The sequence below is a fragment of the Pollachius pollachius genome, assembly GCF_949987615.1.
Source record: "Pollachius pollachius genome assembly, chromosome: 5".
Taxonomy (NCBI): domain Eukaryota; kingdom Metazoa; phylum Chordata; class Actinopteri; order Gadiformes; family Gadidae; genus Pollachius; species Pollachius pollachius.
The window spans coordinates 15744024-15760302 of record NC_136938.1 but is presented as its reverse complement, the minus strand read 5'-3'; the positions used below and the strand labels follow the sequence as shown (position 1 = coordinate 15760302).

The 16279-nt window shown below is 42.3% G+C and overlaps 2 protein-coding genes across 3 annotated transcripts in view; one reads left to right on the top strand and one right to left on the bottom strand.

The window, feature by feature from the left end:
- itga11a (integrin, alpha 11a) overlaps positions 1-11034 on the top strand; it is a 52524-nt gene extending 41490 nt beyond the window's left edge. Inside the window, exons 18-30 of one of the 2 annotated variants that reach the window (XM_079736794.1) lie at positions 422-532; positions 669-754; positions 994-1204; positions 2192-2290; positions 5159-5235; positions 5721-5804; positions 6105-6195; positions 6282-6395; positions 6848-6931; positions 7122-7232; positions 7622-7717; positions 9013-9126; positions 9570-11034. In XM_079736794.1, coding sequence (XP_079592920.1) covers positions 422-532; positions 669-754; positions 994-1204; positions 2192-2290; positions 5159-5235; positions 5721-5804; positions 6105-6195; positions 6282-6395; positions 6848-6931; positions 7122-7232; positions 7622-7717; positions 9013-9126; positions 9570-9632 — 1341 coding nt within the window. In that variant the 3' untranslated portion in view covers positions 9633-11034. Of the gene's footprint in view, positions 1-421; positions 533-668; positions 755-993; positions 1205-2191; positions 2291-5158; positions 5236-5720; positions 5805-6104; positions 6196-6281; positions 6396-6847; positions 6932-7121; positions 7233-7621; positions 7718-9012; positions 9127-9554 lie in introns of both variants that reach the window. The other variant, XM_079736793.1, reaches the window with a different exon arrangement.
- Positions 11035-13953: 2919 nt separating this feature from the next.
- LOC307076185 (relaxin-3 receptor 1-like) lies at positions 13954-15114 on the bottom strand (the record flags this gene model as incomplete). The annotated part of the gene is made up of 1 exon (XM_079737079.1): positions 13954-15114. One exon carries the CDS (start codon positions 15112-15114, stop codon positions 13954-13956), a length of 1161 nt encoding a protein of 386 aa, XP_079593205.1.
- Between the last annotated feature and the right edge of the window lie 1165 nt (positions 15115-16279).

The window sequence follows — 16279 nt, the reverse complement described above, 5'->3', positions numbered from 1 at the left end:
TAGGAAGGCAAAAATACTTTAGATAAGCTCACTTGAAATCCTTGCTTTCTAACTACTTAAACTATTCAGGAAGGACAGCATTATTAAGTGTTCATAAAGCATTATTAACACATTGCATATAGATAGTAAATCATTAACCTACCCTTTAGAAATTATCTTATAAACCACTATCAAATTATGTTGATAATAATTGATAACTGATTATGAACAGTTTACTAATGAGAATTAATGAATGAGCAATGCTTTATAATAAGGAATCCACTTTTTACTAATGCTTTATTTATGCTTCAAAGTTGCGGTTATTCAAAATGTTAACCAATGTTTCTAAGTGTGCTAATAAGTGCTAATAAGTTCCATGGACAAGGTCTAGTGCACTTATGTAATGTTTTTTAAACTCTTTTAACAAGACTATGTATTTTAGGAGACTACTGACTATATACGGCCTATAGTCTTTGCTGTACAAGTGGGGATGCAAGAGCTAGACCAAGGCCCTATCCTAGATGACACTTGGCCCACTGTTTCAAAGACTGAGGTAAATTAAAGCACTCTTTTACTTTAATGTATTAACATGTTATGGCTTGATTGAACGGGTCTTCTCAAAATGTGAAATTCAAAAAACGATCAATAACGTATTCAAAATAATTCAGAGAAATGTGTTTCTGCTATAGCTTCCTTTCTGGAATGGCTGTGATGAGGATGATCGGTGTATACCTGACCTGGCACTGCAGAGCGTCACGGATCTGATCACTCCCAGGTAGCTATACACACACACACGCACTCACACACACACACACACACACACACACACACACACACACACACACACACACACACACACACACACACACACACACACACACACACACACACACACACACACACACTCTGTCTCTCTCTGCTTCTGTCCGTCTCTTTGCCTCTTTCTCCTTCATCTCTTCTCACGTCTTCGCCCTCGTTCTCCTTCGCCGTCCATTACCTCGTCTTCCTTCACAGGAAGTTCTGCGACCAGCCGCTGCCCTCCAGCGGCGCTTTCTGCCGACGCCTGGCTGGCGGCAGCACCGACCCAGCGGTCAGGGTGGTGGAGAGCCAGCGGCGGAGGGTGGTGGTCGACGTGCGTCTTGACAATAAAGGGGAGAACGCCTATGGGGCTCGCCTCAACATCTCCTACACACAGAACCTGCGCTTCTCCAGCCTAATCGTCAAGGTAACGGGGTCTCCTCTCTGGTCAGGTCGACGTCCCAGCCTTCCGACCATCGCTGCTGTTTTACTTTGCTGTAGGGCAGGGCTCAACCGTGAATTATATCTCCCACTGACCTGGTACGGCCAGTGGGACTGGCCACTTTTACTGGGCACAAACCAGTGTCGTTAGAACATATTGGAACATAAACCAATGACTTTTGGTACTTGACATGGTTAATCATATATTTAAACAAATACAAACACCTCAAAACAACAATCCCTTTCTCCTGTTGACCGCCATCTCTGTTCAACACTATCTGGGTTTCATATAGCAACAGGTGGACCCTCAATGCATAAATAGAGGCGTTCCCATAACCATTTCCATTTTATAATTAAACCTTTTTTAATTTTATATGTAGCCCATCACATTCGTTAGCACTGGCCCCAACGGGATAGTGAGTTGAAGTTGAACCATCCCAATGTAACTTTTATTGGCCTGGGCCATTCATTATTTTTTAACCCTGCTGTCGTTTTACCATAATAAAGCCGGTATTACTTCAGGTACATCCGAGTACATATTGTGTGTAATTGTTACTGGGGGCTTCACCACTCGGATGTGGCCACACATCCCTTTGAGGTAGAATAGCAGGATGGTATAGTGGCTAGACTGTCTACTCTCCAAGGCAAAAGGTGCCGGTCCGATCCCCAATGTCCGCAGCCTAACCTGTAAGCATCCTTGAGCAAGAGGCCCCCTCAGCCCTACCTGCTGCTAAATGACATTAATCTGAATGTTAGTCACTGCATACACTGCGTGTTTTGCTAAATACCTAAAAGCAGTGCATTCAGGGCATTAGAATAAATACTGCATAATATGGGGGATTTCTGCCAAGAGTAAAAGCACATAAATCTGGGCATCTCATGAATTTAATGTAGTTCACTATATTATTGTAACGCATGAACGTGACTGAATGTGTTCCCAAGTGGTTCTGAAGAGCTGTTCTCCTCCATGCAGGACAACACAGACATTCGTGTGGAGTGTCACAACGAGGCTCGGCTGAAGAACGTCAAGCTCTGCAATGTCAGCGCACCGTTCATGAGAGCCAAGACCCAGGTGAGTGCCCCCCCTCAAACCACCCACGGACCACTCACTCCCTCACGGTCACTGGTTGTCCTCACCGCGGCTGACCTGGAACACACTGGAATAAATATTACCTGTTGGATTTTCAACTTGAATATACAAAGTTATTTTTCAGCAAATAACCTACATTATCTCATCTGTTCATTTCAACATATCCATCATCTGTTATGGAATACATTTATGCAGCGAGAGAGGAGAGCGACGAAGAACCTGTAATTACTGATGCTTGTCAAGGGGTCGCCATGGCGATGCATAATATATGTGATGGCTAATATCACCATGAAGCCTATATATTTTCTAGCTATACAGCAAGCATGCGAAGGAGAGGCAGGGGGAATTGCATATACAGTGCAGAAGAGTATCAGATTAATTTGAATAGCCCTCTATATTTAATTTATCAGAAGGAAGATTAGTCAAATCTGTCATATTATTGTTTGGCTGGATCTTTATTCAGGTACCAACCCACGATCAAGTCAGAGTGATCACAAATCTAATGCTTGGGCCGCTGTGGACAGGAGACGTAGTCTCACAAATGATCGCTGAGGAGTTCAAACCTGGGTGAATGTGGCATATTTTCTTACGCTTCATATTTGTTTCAACCAATCGTGTTGCTTGAGGCAGGGATCTGTAATCACGCAATTAGCTATTGGCAATGAACATTTAACACTAACACGTAAAATAACACTTAACACTCCTTCCGAAGAGAATAGAAGCAAGTGAGTAGAATGTATCCTTAACAAAACAGGAAACAAGGCATAACTCTGACCCTTGAAGTTCTGTGTGCCTTCCCCCCAAGAAATTCTGCTAAAGTAGGACTGCTGGATCCGAGATTGCACTAAAGTAGACCACAGCTTCCTAAAGTCCACAGGCTTTTGCACTTCAGACCAACGTGGTTAACTCAGAACCACATGGAAACAACCATTCGTTCTGGTTCATTAGAGCTCATTACCTTTAATTTGGTGATGTCATCGCCTATCCTTCTGTCATTGGACCACCATCATTGGCGTCGCACATACATCCATTTGTTGGTTATGCAGTAAGCTTGTGGCAACAGCAGTGTTAAGGCTCTCTGCAGTGTCCTTGTGGTGCGGCACACTCTAGCGAAGGTCAAGGCGCTTGGAGGGCGCCTTGTCCCTGCTCAGACACAACGGCTCTGCCGTAATGATGGCATGGTGGAGAGGAGAGAGCTTTGACAGGAAGTGGGGGGTGATTGAAGGCGAGGGTGATAGAACGGTCCAGCTTCTCACTGCAAACAACAATTATCCCCTTGACGACAAAGTGCCCAATATCAGCCTATTGAAGTGGGCTTGAGTCCCCCTTCAAGCCTTCGAGAGCCATAGTTCATCACTCACTATAGGAACAAAAGCTCTTAATACTATATATACAATATTTGAAGGTTGAAGAGTCTTTTAGAATAGAGCAAAGAGTCAAGGCAAGTCAACTGCAGCTGCCAAATGGGCAATTATTGTTGTGCTTGCAGGAAAAAACAGGATCTCTGGCCGAAGAGGACAGTTAGTTTATACCGACTAAAGCATACAAAATAATGTCATCTCTCTGTTGGCTTTTATAATGTAAGAGGTTTACCGAGCGTTCTAATGCCTAGAATGACATACTAGGGTACCCCATCAACAAAATACTGTTCAAACCACATCCCTTATTTCAATTAATTAATAGATGTTTAATATTAGGGATAATGTAGACTGCCCATCCCTGTGCTATGTCCCAAATGTGCCCCCCCCCCCCCCCCCCCCCCCAACTCCTGAGGATCAAAAACAAAAAAAGCCCTGTTCTGCTATTTTTCTCTATAAACCAATTCAAACTAGTTTCTGCCCACATTCTTAAGCACATGCGTTTGTCAATACTGTTGTACACACAGGTGTTTTTGTTTGCTACTGTGTACGATGTGCATATGAGTGAATGTGTGATAATGGGGAAAAGTGTGAATAGAGCATGGTGTACGGTGTATGTGTATAATATGATGATGCCACAAGAGTCTTAATTTCAAATGGAAGCAACAGTTAACCTTGTTAGTTGTGGTTCTGGGGCCAGATGGCCTCCATTAGGAATCCATTACAGTAACGGCGCTTGGGGGATTTTAAACAATTCCCTCCACTCCATTTGTTCAAATGCACTTTAGTTTTGCATTCATCTATATGTTTCTTCGGCTCTTGTCTGTTCTACCTACTTGGTTCTCGCAGATCATAAGGTCATCCCCTGAGATTTGATCTAATCCTTTGTATTGGGTTAGACTTTAATTAGCATGGAAATTTGTTTCAAAGGCTACATCATTTGCCTAAATTAAGCAATTTCTTTCAATGGTGGGTTTTTAGTACAACAGTACAGAGTATTGCTGGATTCACACCAAACTCACTGGACAAAAGTCAGACTTTATAAAATGTATCCTGATATCTAACCGTTTGTGGCAGGGGTTGATAAGGTCCGGCCTCATTGATTCATATGTTATGGTCTTGCCTTTCTTTTCACAGCTACTGGTCCACTATCTTTGATACCTTATCGGGGGTACTTCGGGTGCTCTTTCATCCAAAATGAAAAGGGCACCACAAGCTTTCTTTGGAGTAATAACAGATACAGTGGCCCTGCCAAGAATTAAAGCTGACCTTGAGGCCTTCCTGACCTTATTGGCTAGACGACTGATATTACTTCGTTGGAAGTCATCATCTCCTCCATAAAACATTTGTTAAAAGTCCCTGGACTTCTTGAAATACATCCGGCTATTCCCCCAAACCGTGTGCCATTCAATTTGTGTACTTAACAAAAAGGCGGGCTTACATTGAAAAGACAAAACTATAAAGTGACCATCACTTTGGTTCCTCTGTTTAGGTGACATTTCGACTGGAGTTTGAGTTCAGTCGCTCCATCTTCCTGGATCATGTGAGAATCAGCCTCCAGGCCTCCAGGTATGATTGCTTTAAACTAAGTTAACATTTAAACACAGATGTGTATAGCTCTCCCATGTCCATTATATCTTAGTTGATGTTACAATTTTACCCAAAATATTGGAAACCTTTTTTTTTCGTCTCCTGATTTTGTCAAGAGTTCTAGTCCATTAATTGAAAAACAACACTCAGTACGGAAATTGTAGCAGAGGATAAGGATAATTATTGTTTGTTATTCATGGTTACTTGCTTTGCCTGTCGAAAGCCTGTCGTAGCCTTTTTTGTATTTTTCATGATGTTGCAAATGCTGTTGCTTTGATGCAAGAAACAATTCAGACATGTACTTCAATAATGTATTTCAGATTATATAAACAATATGATACAATTTTATTAATCCCCCTTAGGAGAAACAATGGCATAAGTCCAACAATTTACTTATCTCAGATGCTTTCCACATCTTTAAATAACAGTATTCAATATCAAATGTCTCTGTTTTTGTTTCAAAGTGATGGAGAGGAGATGAGCTTGACTGACAACCTCAATGACATTCATTACTCACTGAAATACCAGACAGACCTTCTGTTCACCAGGTGTGTCTTTTGCATAGATTTTCTTCCTGTGCATTTCCCTTGGCTCTACTTTCTACTTTTACATTTTTTGGAGAGAGAAGCCTTTAGTGGTGTCTGTTGCTGAGTTATTAGCTTCTACTGTTCATGGGAGTTGACAACATGTACATTCCAGATCCAGCATAGAGGGCTCCGCACTAATGATTTGTATAATGTGCACTTACAACAAGACACTTAATATCTAATGCCATGAAATTGAACCCTCTATTATATTTCCCTCTTGCTATCTCTCTCGCCCTGTATCTCTCTCTCTTTCTCCTGAAGGGATTCTTATCCGAGGCGCTATGACATCAAGTCAGACCTGTCTCTCGAAGAGCCTGGAGTTGTTGGTCCGCCATTCAACTTCACTTTCCAGGTGAGCTCCGACTCCCCACCCCACCTTTCAATGCGCTGCAACTCATGGGCAATGTTTGAATACACTCTACTGTTTATTTTTACCAGATCCAGAACTTAGGCTTTTTCCCAGTCAGAGATCTGCAGCTCAACATCGAAATCCCGGAAATGACCAAGAATGGTAACCAGCTCCTGCGGATCGCAGACTTCTACATTGACCAGGTAGGAGGTGTAGCTAGAGCTGGTTCAACGTCAGCACTAATCTTCAATGTCTCACTCTTTAAGGGACATTGCATGAACTCTAGACACAGACTACACATTTTGTTTAGACACCTTGATCTACTTCTGTGTACGTTACCCTATAATTCCTGTCCTTCTATAGGTCATGTGTCATGTTTCTCTTTCTGTCTTTGTGTCTGGGGAAGAAAGCCTCAGGCTCGTTGAGAAGGATATACATGCAACCCATAATTGCAATAATAATCACATTGGGATTGTTATGATCCATGGTTTATAAACATGCAGAGTGAGCCAAAGCTTGCGTTATTTGGCACCTCACTGTTCCTCTCTGTTGTCAATGTGGAGCCGAATGTGAGGGCCTAGATAGGCTGGCGACGTGCTTGCTGACCATAGACCGTGGTGGTGGCTGTGGTTGTGTGTGTGATGTCTCACCCCAGACAGACGGTACCCAGTGTGTTCCCCCCCAGCACGTTGCCCAGAGCCGGGCCTCCCCGGAGGACCTGTCCCGCTTTACACGTCTGGTATACATAGTATATATTTAATATTTATTAAATATATTCATTGTATTTATTTATATATTAAATTAGATCCACCTTCTTTCTCATTGACAAAATCATCAACACACATCTCTACATCGTTTCATGGTGTAACTTGAATACCTCCTTGTTTGTTCTTGTTCCTCTTTGGATGACGTACACGACGCCTCAACAGAACCAGTCCAACACCCTGATTCTGCCCATCCAGTGCACCGTCCACTTGGACACCTGCCGACAGGTTGATGTGAAGATCTCCGGGGTGCTGCGGATAGACACGCTGCATGCGGTGAGCAGGATCACAGAGCGACGGAGCTCTTAGGCCTCCCTACTCTCTCTCCTTATATTGCCCATCTGAAGGTTGCCAGATTGGAAGAGATGTACAGGCTTGCAGGTTGACGTGATGTCATTGTTTATTGTCTTTCAGTAGCACAAAAATTATACAATACACTGTTTTCTTGTCTATATTAGAATCTTTTTTTTTTTTCAAGCAAAAACTTCAGTGTAATAATCATCATCACCAGATAGCCCCCTATGGGATCCATTCTGAAAGCATGAGTACACGTGGGAGACCCACGAGAGAAACAGATGCCAGAGCACTAATTATGCTTTATCCAATCTGTTCATGGTAATGAGAATACATTTTTCTCTCGCTGGGTTTGTTGTTTTCTCCTCCAGCTGCAGTTCAAAATCCTGGAGCTTGTGACAAGTGCGTCCGTTGTGCTGGACTCAAGCAGCCCGCTGTTTCTACACGAAGACAGACCGCTCAGACATGTGAGTCACCAACAACAACAACAAATACAACGACCTCAGCAGCAAATCAATTCTGGTGGTGCTTAGACTTGTACACCAGCTTTGATTCAAGCCTTTCTGGGAAACGGCAATGGAGAGACTGTTAAGTGTTTGACGATTAGCTGCTGTTTTCTCACTGCACTACAAAGCTTGGTTTCACCAAAAAGCCTATGCTATGGGCTATGGCTTTGATCTTGTTTTGATTAGGTCTATTTTAGAATATACATAAAACTGAGAGAAATTGCATTGGTAACATGTTGTTACAATAAGGGTACAATATATCACAAAACATTACTACACTACTGCATGAAGGATACTGCATATACATTAGTTTATGCATTAGTAAGCATTAACAAGTAATAATTTGCTCATTGTGTTCATGTTAAAAAAAACATGTTAACTAACCCACTAATGCTAACCATAATCCTAATCAGAGTTACTTTATCCTAAAATAACTAAACTACAAAAACGTAGCCCTAACCACAACTCCTATGCTACTGATATATAATAATGCTTACTACTGCATTAACTAATGGTAATTAATGGTTAATGAATGTACCCTTATTATAAAGTCTTACCGTATTGTTTCTGCTGAAGATTTCTTAGGGCTACCACAGTGGTTGTGGTCACTGGCTGGTATAGTAAGGCTTTGCATTGAGGGGTGATCAGCAGGATCCCTGTGTGCTCATGTTGCTATCGCAGCCTACGTGGCTGTGTGGTGCTGGGGGACCGAAAGGACCAGCAGTGCTTTCCATTTGTACATCACAGAATGGGGCCAACACGCTAATGTGTGCTGCCATCTATTGGCCAGAGTTATACAACCATATCTGGCACGCTGTTTTTTGTGGGTAAGCAGTTTGCTAAATTACTCAGTTGCTATCGGAAAACTTAAGTGCGTTGCCTCGTGGATTTCGTTGGCTTTTTTTAATATCCGTGTTGGAATGAACATTTTCCCTAAATCAAGTGTAATTTAGACCACAGAAAAACTCTGAATTCCCCAAGTTTTAGCCTTAACCCTCCAGTCATTTATTATTATATTATTAAGTGTGCATTATCATTGAAAAATATCTAACTTAACAATGACATTGACATGTCATTATCTCTATCTTTCTTTATCTTTCCACTGCTTGGAAATTACCGCTTAATTACTATTCCCACAATATTTTGGTTATTTGATAATTGTGTGGTTGCTGTGATACTAGTCTAGTGACTGGTGGGGTCAGAATAGCTGCAGTTGCGTTTGCCAACTGTGGCTCTGTCTCTGTCTCCCCATGTAGATCGTGTTGGAGATCAGGAAGGAGGGAGATTACAGAATCTCCATCTGGATCATCATAGGAAGCACTTTGGGGGGCCTGCTACTGTTAGCCCTGCTGAGCCTTGCATTATGGAAGGTAAACATGACGTAACTCAACACATGCTCCATGATACTTCATCCCAACTGGGATTAATCTAATGTTAACGTTGCTCAGACAAAATCCAATTATATTAACATTTCGTCAGTATGCAGATGGTTTCATTCAATGCGACTTACAGTGATTTCAGATTTACTGAAGAAACAGTAAATGGGCTAGGCATCTCACTCAAAGTGGCCTGGGGATCAAACCCAGTACCTTTTTGTACAGGGATCAACTAGCCACAATATTATTGACTAGTAGTGTGCCTTCATTGACTTGGGCTTGTTTTAATCGGGTGACAGTGACATCATGTGTTATTGCTAGCGCCATGATGGATCATTTCTCCATGGCAAACAGCCGATGGTGTGCAACGCGGCTGTTATTGTCATCGTAATGGATGTCCTCTAACCATCTCTCCCGCCCAGCTGGGCTTCTTCCAGAGACAGAAAAGGAAAGACGAGGACCAGCACCCGGTGAACGGCAAGGTGGCGGAAGAGCGATAACGTATGCAAGCCTCCCTCCCCCTCTTACCCCCGCAGGACACCCCTATCACAGGGGACCCAAAACTCAGGGACCACAGTCTCCCCTCCCCCTCCACGCCCCCACAACGATCCCAGGACAGGGGCGCGCAACTCTGCATGGGCAAGATGCACTGGATCCGTCCCGAGCCGATCAGCCCCGCCTTGAGACACCCATGAGGACGAACTGCGGCGTGTTTACCCAGCATTCCTGCACTGTTACAAGGCCCAGTGGGGTCCTAGTCTCAGGAGCCTGGGTTGCCAGCCACCATGTTTCTCCCTCAGTAGACCTTCAGGGCCCTTTGGTTATCAAGTGGCCAGCACCCGGGATTCTGAGTACAGGATTAGTTTGGTCGGTCGGTGAGTCTGGTCAATTTTTTGGAGCTTGAGAATCTGCTGCATTGCGGAAAGCTCAGTTTCCAATCCTGTTTTGTATTTTACAAATGTGTATTTATTCACCGTCTTTATGGATATGTGCGAGAACCTCAAGGGTGTTGGGCCACCCGAATGGTACCATAAAGTGTTAAGCCATTTTACTGTATGTGGCCACGTAATTGGAAGTTCAAAAGCGCTTTTGAGGCATTAAACTGGTAAGCCACCTCATTATTTATGAAAGATATCGAAATGTCCAATCTTAAAGAGGCCTTTGTAAGATAATTCCTATGGCGTGTGTGCTTCAGAAGATCTTGTATAAACAGTCTGTATCACATCTTGCAAAAAACATTTTCTCTTTCTGGACTTTGACCTGCGTCTTTCCTTTAGCATTGTCTTGGGAACACACAGAGTGATTATCTTTTTCCATTTCTGATGCACTTTTATGTAATATATAGAAATTAACTTGAATTTTGTACATGTCTTTTATACATTATCACATACAATGTTGTTTTGTAAGTATTGTATTCCCACCACAAGTAGGGTGAGCGAGCGGGTGTCAATCACGTCCAACACGTCTCAGAGTGGAACAAATAGCCTTCATTGAAAGGTGCATGTGTAAAGTCTACCACAATGTCCACAGATGTGGGAATAAAGAACAATTGAAGTAAATAGAATGAGTGCCAAGGTGACAACTAAAGATGTTGAATCACTTCCCAACCATTGTGTAGACTTAATGCTGCATAGCTGTGTGCTGTTGCTGATCTCCACATCCTGGTTTCACCCAATTAAAATGTCATTGGCCTCTGTGATGAACCAGGAAACGGGAGGTAATACACCTAGAGAATAGAGCCTTTAATGTGCTCTAATGTCTTTGGGTGGGAAGTCGATCCGGTCTGGGATTCTATTTGGTTTGCTGTTGCCATAGAATGTAAAGCAGAATCATTTCAACAACTGTTTGAAGTGGCAAGAGTTTAAAGGGGAAGGGTGTGTGTATAAACACAATATTGTTAAGATAATGAGACTCATGAAATAAAGTTTTATTTGCCAAATGTTTATATTTATGTTTATGTTCTGCATATATGTATTGATAGAAATAACTCTGCTGAATAAAAATCAAGCTGTCCGATCAAATCAGGCTTCTTGATCAGTTATAGACTTGTGTAATCAACTGAGAAACTTAATATTAATCACCTATTATAAAAAACAAATTTATTGGTAACACTTTATAATAAGGTGCCATAATAAATAGCGAACTAGTCATTACCTAACCCTTTGTTAATATTTGTTAATTGTTGCTAAAATATCTATTTGGCACAAGTTAATAGTTTTTTTTCACTGACCACAAAGTGTCGCTGGTTAGGGTTAGGGCCGTGTGTTAGGGTTAGGGCCGTGTGTTAGGGTTAGGGCCGTGTGTTAGGGTTAGGGCCGTGTGTTAGGGTTAGGGTTGTGTGTTAGGGTTAGGGCCGTGTGTTAGGGTTAGGGCCGTGTGTTAGGGTTAGGGCCGTGTGTTAGGGTTAGGGCCGCGTGTTAGGGTTAGGGCCGTGTGTTAGGGTTAGGGTTGTGTGTTATGGTTAGGGTTAGGGTTGTGTGTTATGGTTAGGGTCGTGTGTTAGGGTTGGGTTAGGGTTATGCAACAACTAATATTTAATTAATGATGAAAGAATTATTAGCTTGTGCCAAATAGATATTTCAGTTAATGTTAATATTTTATATTAACAAATATTAACAAAGGGTTAGGTAATGACTAGTTTGCTATTTATTATGGTACCTTATTATAATGTTTTACCAATTTATTTTTAATCAGAATTCATGACATTTAAGAGCATCTAATTTTTTGGAGTATATTATTCTACCAATGTAACAAGAAAAGTTTGTGTGCCAATATGGTTCATATATGGCAAGCCCGGTATACTCAAGAGAAGGGATAATTGTTTTCACAAAGTCAAGTCAAGTTGGTTTCAAGGCAGCATACATTTGAAAAGACACAACACAGTGTAGCAACAATGTGTAGCACACAGATAAAAAATAAACAATTTTCCCACATATACAACATAACAGATAAACCCTCTTCCCACATATACCACAGAAAAACATGTAGACAGAAATAAACATTACATGGACAATATACAGTGATAAAAAAAATCTACACATAAAAATATTTAGATTTTTCATATTCAGTGCTATGAGGGCTGAGGGGACAGAACTTCTTTTAAAATGGGCTTTTTTTTCTCCAGTCTAGTACCCTATATCTGCGTCCAGATGGGAGTAATTTGAAGAATTGGTTAAGGGAGTGTTCAGGGCTGCTGACTACCAGACGTGCAATATGTGCAATAGCAAGTTCATTTGCTTCTGACAGGCTGGGGTGGGGAGGTTGATTATCTTGAATGCTGTGTGAAAATAAGTAAAGCTGGAAGGTTGGGTCGTGGAGCACCTAGTAAAGTATTTCAAAAACACACACACAGCCTTTTCCCCGTGAAGGTTTAATAAAGAAACAACCAGCATACACACGCACACATGCACATACACACACACATCACTGCACACATTACAGATTACATATATACTCAGATTTGCTTGTCAAAATCTTTCAAATTGTTTTACAAAACAGCAATACAACACAAAAAACAACAGTATTTCTAGAGGTCACATTTATTTTTATATGCAGGGGAATGGTCTGTTTCGTATAGATGTGAGTCCTTGGCCCTAATTGGATTACACCAAGTGGGGCTGAATGGAGGGGGATAGAGCAGGGATCCAGGCTATTTTGGGAATTTGTTTACTGTATATTTGCTTTGGAAAATTGTGAATGGAAATATATTGTTTTTCTCAAAATACAATTATGTAATCAGAGTGTCAGAGAGTAAAATAGTCAAATCAATCTAAATGGAGGCACCCAACAATAATTATTTATGGCACAGGCCGAATCTTTTGTATAGGAGAAGCTTAATGCAGCGGCTGGTTTGGCGGTTGGCAGGGGTTTATATCCTCACTGTGTGTCATGCCATCAAGTGGTATACAATGTGTAAGCTGCCACAGTTCTTTCCTCCCCCACCACCACCTACACTAATCAGGGTTCTCCATGCATTGATAAATTGAATTGGAGATGCATTGATCTTATTTGAAATTAATTATAAAATTGTATACGCTTGCGTGCCTACAATTCTCCAAATATCACAACATGTACAAAGACATTACCAGATAATATGTAGAGGCCCATATTATGTTAACAGTATAGAGGTCAAAACCTTAGGGACCCTTATTTGAGCCATTTCACATTTCATCTACCCTCTAGTGTGTCGCTAGAGGATATAGTGAAATGGCTTGAATTGGCTTATCAACATCACAACTGGTCGTAAAGTAGGTTGGTGCCATTTAAGGTGGACATAAATCAAATGTCTGTTGGTCTTGTCCTCAGACATAATCTTGATAAATGAATGTGTATTTTACACTTTTGGTTTCTTTATGTGTCAAGTATTGTATGTTATTTTTTTGTGTACATTTTGAAGTCTACAGTGAAAAAACAGTGCCGTGTAGACTGTTGACATTTCAAATCAACTAATTGGATGTTGGAAGGATCATTTTCTTTTAATCATTCAAACGTATATGCACTTTGAATATTTTTGTAATTTAGATGTAAACTGAAATCCAAACAGACATACTTAACGCCACAACGGGGTGTTGATTCCAAGTTGATGAATTAAGTGTAACATATAGGTCGAAATGGCATATAATAACGGTGTACAAAGATTTAAAAGACACAAAGAGTAAACCTAGACAATATGCCTTTTTTTTATTAGAAAGTGCTTTTCAAAAAGTACTTATTAGGAACCCTCGAATGGCAACATGGTATATTTAAAACAAGGTGAACCACTTAAAAAGTCCTTCATCCCGTTCACAAACAACTCGCAAGTCTTTTTCCAGTCGACAAATTTCAAGTGTTGGACGAGTTCGAGCGGGATAAACCTTTTCTGTCTATGATGGACAGTTGGAACTGTCCGTTGTCCGTGGCGTGCAGCGGAATAACTTCGTGGGTTTCCTCGTACGGCGCGCGGAACTTCCCTGACAGCGTGCGTAATGCACATTCTTTCTTTATGGACGGAGTTTGGAGTCTCCAGAATAGATTCCGTAAAATCTTACGAAACTCGGGTCGGATGAGGCAATACAGTACTGGATTCAGACAGCTGTTCGCATGCGCCAGGCAGACGGTGACCGGGAAAACGTAGGTGTGCACCATGTAGTAGGACTTATCCCAGTTGACAGCGTTAAATTTCACCAGCACCCCCCAAAGTGTGATGGCGTGGTTGGGCATCCAGCAAAGAAAGAAAGATAAAACCACTATCGTGACAGATCTTGTGACTCTAGACCTTCGTTTTGGGTTGTTGTTGCGCATGGTTTTCTGACGGATGAAGCGTAAAAGCATTAAATAGCTCACCGTGACCACGAGCATCGGGATGATGAACGCGACCAGGATCTTCTGAATGTGGTAGAGCGCCAGCCAGTCATGTCCTTCTGGAAACCTGAGAAGACATAATTTTTCCCCTGCTACGACTGTCACGGTGGAGAAAATGGTTGTGGGCGCCGTGGCCACTGTGGCGGATACCCAAAGCACGGCGCACACCCACTTGGCGGATCCAGACGCTCGGCAGCTTCGGTTTTTCAGGGCTGAGGCGACAGACCAGTACCTGGTCACACTCATCGCCGTTAGAAAAAAGACGCTAGCGTACATGTTCATGACGGTGACCGAGAGGATGATTTTGCACATGGCGTCGCCAAACGGCCAGCTGAAGTCCAGCGCGGTGTCCACTGCCCAGAAAGGCAGAGTAAGCACGAACTGGAAGTCCGTCACCGCCAAATTAATAACGAAACAATTTATACTGGACTTCTTCCGACCTTGTCTTAACCTCATCAGGAAGAAGACCAACAGGTTCCCAACTAAACCCACCGCGCAAACCACAGAATACACGATGGAGATGACGATCCGGAGGATAGGGCTCCCGTCGGCAGTCATATCAATGTCCTCGAGACTGCCGAATGGATCACCTCCGGGTGAAGTTCTGTTCATTGTTCTACTTTGGTTAAGCACGTCGTCCATCTCCTAAGATAGAGCAAATTGTTGCCAGCACCTTGACTCTCTTGGCGTCTCCTAATGGCATGTCAACATGGTCCGCTCATTTATGAAAGACCTAATTAATGTGATCCTGGAATTAAAGGAATAAGCCGCGTTGGGGCATCTTGCCACTTCACTTCGTCTGCATGGTGCGTCTCTTAGTGTGACAGTCTGGATTTATACAGGTGCTCGCCAAGTGACGTGGTTGCACGGTCTGGATTGGTGTTGGTGCTGAGAGACGTAAGTTGTTGCATCACAGAGGAGAACAAAATGTGATTTAATGTAAATCTATTGTAATAACAATACATGTTTCCTAATTTCTTTGTTATTTCTCCCCATGTTGATATATTGAAATATTGATGGACGTTAATTTGCATATACGGTATATTTGTATCAACGATTTACGCAGGCCTGTTTTGACCTTTATCAATGAGGTCTGATTCTCGAACAGAGCTGGGCAGCCGTCATCCTATCCTTCCACTAGAGGGGGTAATACGATTGGACAGCAGTTTCATATGGAGAACAGAGTCCATGCCCATTGCAACTTGTTTATCGAATCCCGCTGACTTTGCCAGCAGGAACAGAAGTCCACGGGGTTCCTTTTAAATCGTCCCGTTCCTGAATGTAAAACCGTGTAACTGCTAGTATGCCTACATCATTTTGACACGCCCAAACTGTGTCTCATGAAAACATTGTATGGGCCTACGTGGCCAGCTCCAATGGTATGATAAGAAGCCTGCACATAGTATCATACCGCTTTAAACTGCGTGGCCCCGAGAGACGTCCTGGTGTCCTAGGTCCTCGCTCCCTCCCTCCCTCCCCTCGGTGGGGGTGGCTCTTCTTCTGCAAACTTTTGTTTGCAAAGGAAAGTTTATAGCTGTCAGTCTGTCGGGAGGAGACTGATGGAGGGGGGGGATGTGAAATGGTAGGCTACAACTGCATGAACTGAAAGCGAGACATTGGCAGCAAAATCGAAAAATATCAAACCATCTCCACGGATTGATATGGACTACCCTCGAAAACGGAGACATCTGATATATCCGTGAATTTGTGAACCTTAGCAATACGCAGCCAAACATAATTCATAGTTCAGTTAAGGCTACACGCTTGGTCTTAATGTGATCTTGTTCAGATGTGGCTGACGGTTCGA